At 44.8% G+C, this 4,562-nt stretch overlaps 1 protein-coding gene across 1 annotated transcript; it reads right to left on the reverse strand.

Moving 5' to 3' along the window:
* Positions 1 to 2,512: 2,512 nt before the first annotated feature.
* LOC113222723 (protocadherin alpha-10-like) lies at positions 2,513 to 4,556 on the reverse strand (the record flags this gene model as incomplete). The annotated part of the gene is given in 2 exon segments (XM_026452346.1): positions 2,513 to 2,611; positions 2,613 to 4,556. Coding segments are annotated over 2 exon segments (2,043 nt in total), but the record flags the coding sequence as incomplete, so codon positions are not given.
* Positions 4,557 to 4,562: the final 6 nt, after the last annotated feature.

Raw genomic sequence — 4,562 nt, forward strand, 5'->3', positions numbered from 1 at the left:
TTTTTTTTTTTTTTTTTTTTTTTTTTTTTTTGAGATGGAGTCTCACTCTGTTGCCCAGGCTGGAGTGCAGTGGCCGGATCTCGGCTCACTGTAAGCTCTGCCTCCCGGGTTCACACCATTCTCCTGCCTCAGCTTCCCGAGTAGCTGGGACTACAGGCGCCCACCACCATACCCAGCCAATTTTTTGTATTGTTCAGTAGAAACGGGGTTTCACCATTTTAGCCAGGATGGTCTCCATCTCCTGACCTCATGATCCACCAGCCTCGGCCTCCCAAAGTGCTGGAATTACAGGCATGAGCCACCGCGCCCGGCCTGTTTATGTTTTTCTTTGTGAGCTTTCAACTCCTTTCCTATACTTTCTTGTGTGTGATCAGTATCTCTTCAAAGGTGAGTTTGTCTTACAAATCTGAATTCCAGGAAGAGTTTTATCTTGTATGTGGACATCCTAAATAAAGTACTACTGCACCAACTGTATTATCATGTGAATTAATATGAAAAAAGATCGTATTTGCAGGATACTGATGTTATTATTGCTTTTGCTTTTTTCAGTTTTTGAAATAGGGTCTCACTTTGTCATCCAGGCTGGAGTGCAGTGGCATAATCATGGGTCACTGCAGCCTCGACCTCCTGGGCTCAAGCCATCCTCCCTCCTCACCCACCCAAGTAGCACTACAGTAGGGACTAAAGGCATATACCACTATGCCTGGCTTATATACACATAAGTACATATATATATGTAAGGAGAGCCCATCATATATAAATATATATATATATACACACACACACAGTACAAGGTATCCCTATGTTGCCCAGGTTGGTCTTGAACTCCTAGCCTCAGGCAATCCTCCCACCTTGCCTCCCAAAATGCTGTGATTACAGGTGTGAGCCACCATGCCTGGCCTTAAATGAGTATTGATGGAGAGATTAATGCACCTGTATACCTGAGACTTTTACAATTGATATGAGTTTTTACTAAGTTTTTTATATTATAAGACATTCAGGAGGATTTTTTTTTCAAATATCAGAGGGGGAAGTATATATTTTATAAACCTATTTGATGTAATAACAAATACATGTCTAAACTCTGCATTAACTTAGCATCTATAATTTCTAACAGCTGAAGACAGGGCATGGAGAGTATTAACACTGAAAAAATGCCATGCTTAAATTCTTGCCACAGGTTTTTTTTTTTATGCTCCTAAACTTGAACAATAGTCTTAACTTTTACTTGAAGCCATTTGTGAAGCACGTACTGAGTAACAAATTCAACCTCCATACTCAAAGAGAAAGGGAAAGAAAAAAATAATTGCTAAGAGCCATGGGCAAGATGATAAATTCATGGCATTTGTGTTCGGTAACACTAGAATTAATAAACTTTTTTAAAAAATGAAATCATGGGTATCATGTAACAACCAATTTCAGGAAAACACAATTGATAGTGTAGTTTTGACACTATGCAACTAAATTAGCTTTCATTTCTGAGTATATATCATCCAACCCTACCCTGTTTAAGATGACTAGAGAAACTATTAAACTATACAATATATCAGATCAGTAGAAAACATTAATTTAATTTTCTCCTCAAACTTTTAATATTAATCTGTACTAAAGTATTTTCAATCTCAAAATTAAAAGTGTTCAAATTCTCTTCATTTTTAAGCATAAGCATGGCTCCTTCCTCAAAGTGAAAGAGCTAATACGTGAATATCATAAGCAATGCCTAATACTGATAAAGGAGCAGATAATGAAGAACTACTGGATAAAATTATGTAAATAACTGAAACACACATTTTCTTCTGCTAAATGAATAATACGCACTGACACAGGTACCACTACAACTAAAATAAAGATGGAAAACATTTTTAAAATTCAAAGCATTTAACTTAATTGCTAAGATAAAGACGTTTTTACCAATGAACTGCCCACCTACTTATTGCACTATTAAGGAAAAGCTGTAATCACTGAACATAGAAATATGCTGTGGCAGTATAAGCTATGGTACACTACACATATTCTACACATGGGGGAAAACACATTTTCACTTAAAAGATACAGATTAGTGAAATTTTTTGTTAATGCAAATACAATGAAATCAAAATTTAGATTGGAAATGAAATAACATGAAGTACTAACCTTACGAATACTTGTGATAAAAAGTAATTATGAAAGTGAATAATCAGAACTGCAACCTATATCACATATCTGTATTGGAAAATATTAGTGTATTCAGAATGAATTATTATTTTTAAAAATTTAAGTACCAATCAACGGCTGACACACTGGGTAGGATAAAAATATTCAAAAACTCCTGGAATAAATTATATTACAAAGGTATCACTAGAAATATTCAAGCATAAATGGAACGTAAACAAAAATGAAATATTCTGATATATATTTGAGAAAATGCGGTAAGAGAAAGTATTATTCATAAAGCACAAAAGGAAAATGAAAATGTAATAACCCACCTTCCTAGAGTGGTCTCCTCCAATAGACTGATCTTCCCCGTCCACATCTACCACTGGGCACGGTGGAAGGCTGGGGCTGAAGGCCATGAGGTCTGTCTTGGGCGGGGGCGGGGGCGGGGGCGGGGGCGGGCCCTCCCCAGAACACACCCTCTGCTGCCTCTGCTGCGAGTAAGGCCAGCTCCCCACTGCGCTAGAGCACATCAGTGTGGGCTTCACCTGCCCACATGCGCTCTCGGTGGGCTCCGCCGAGCACCGCAGTGCAGTGTACAGCAGCAGCGTGAGCACCAGCAAGCTGGACACCGCGCAGATGGCAATGATCAGGTACACGTTGACGTCCACCAGGGCCACCTCGGGCGCTAGGCCCGCTGAAGCCCGCGACGAGGCCTTGGGTGCCTGGCTACCCTCCACAAGCGACACAAGCACAGTGGCCGTGGCCGTCAGCGCCGGTTCGCCGTGGTCCTTTACCAGCACCAATAGGCGCTGGCGTGGCAAGTCATCCTCATCTAGAGTGCGCGTCGTACTGATCTCGCCCGTGTACAGCCCCACGCGGAACGGGATGCGTGTGTCAACCGCCGCCAACTGCAATTCATACGACAGCCACGCGTTGTATCCCGAGTCAGCGTCCACTGCGCGCACTTTCGCTACTATGTGACCCGCACCCACAGACCTTAGCACCAGCTCACTGACTGCACCTCCCGCGCTGCCAGCGGGAGACGCCAGCAGCGCGGGAGCGTTGTCGTTCTCGTCCAGCACGAACACCTGCAGCGTCACGTTGCTGCCCAGAGGCGGCACGCCAGCGTCACGCGCGCTCACCTGGAACTGCAGCAGCTCCAGCTCCTCGTGGTCCAGCGGTTGCAGCGCGTACACTTTGCCGCTCTCCGCGTGCACCGACACGTAGCTCGACAGCGCGCGCTCGCCCACCCGCCGCTCCACCAGCGAGTAGGACACCAGCGCGTTCTCCTGCGCGTCCGCGTCCTGCGCAGACACCGTGAAGATATGGCAGCCCGGCGGGTTGTTCTCCTTCACAAACACCGTGTACTTGGACTGCGTGAACGTCGGCGCGTTGTCGTTCACGTCGGCCACCTCCACAGACACGCTGGCCGTGGCCCACAGCGAAGGCGAGCCCCCGTCCCGCGCGGTCACCACCAGCTCATAGGCCGACACTCTCTCGCGGTCCAGGGCGCTGTCCAGCACCAACGAGTAGTAATTTTTGTAGGTGGACACCAGCTTGAAGGGGACATGGGGCGTCAGAGAGCAGGTGACCTGTCCGTTGGCTCCTGAATCATGGTCAGAAACGCTGATCAGGGCAATGACGGCGCCCACTTGAGCATCTTCTTTCACTGGGAGAGACAGAGAAGTGACAATCACCTCAGGTGAATTATCATTTTCATCCAGTAGTTCCACTAGGACTGTGCAGTGACCAACCATAGGTGGGTTTCCCTTATCTGTAACATCTACATGAATTTCATAAGTGTTACTGTCCTCAAAGTCAATAGCATCATTTACTTTTATTTCTCCCGTCCTTTCGTTTATCCAAAACTTCCTTCTTATCGTGGGTGGGACCAAAGTGCTAAATGAATACATCATTTCCTTGTTTATTCCTTCATCCGAATCAGAAGCGTTGAGCCATATAACTAATGTTTGGTTCACTTGATTTTCATACATCTTAACTTCATAAACCGGTCTGTCAAAGATAGGGGCGTTATCATTGGCATCTAACACCAGGATCAGCAAAGAAACAGATCCGGTAAATTCAGGTTTGCCTCCATCAGTTGCTGTCAATAACAACCTTAGCTGAGGATTTTCTTCACGATCCAACAGCTTCCGCAGAACAAGCACTGGGAATTTGTCTTTGTCTTTTTTGTTTATAGTATCAAGAACAAAATACTCATTTGGACTGAGTTCGTAAGTAAGCAATGCGTTCTCTCCAACATCCGCATCAGATGCGCCTTCTAGTGGAAATCGAGAGTCAAGCAGTCTGGATTCAGGTATCGAGAGCTTTTGTTCTGTTACGGAGAACCTGGGCGGGTTGTCGTTGATGTCCTTCACTTCCACGTCCACATGGAAAACCTGCAGCGGCCTGTCCACGATCACCTC

This window comes from Piliocolobus tephrosceles, unplaced genomic scaffold (genome assembly GCF_002776525.5).
Source record: "Piliocolobus tephrosceles isolate RC106 unplaced genomic scaffold, ASM277652v3 unscaffolded_34047, whole genome shotgun sequence".
In the NCBI taxonomy this organism is placed as follows: Eukaryota; Metazoa; Chordata; class Mammalia; order Primates; family Cercopithecidae; genus Piliocolobus; species Piliocolobus tephrosceles.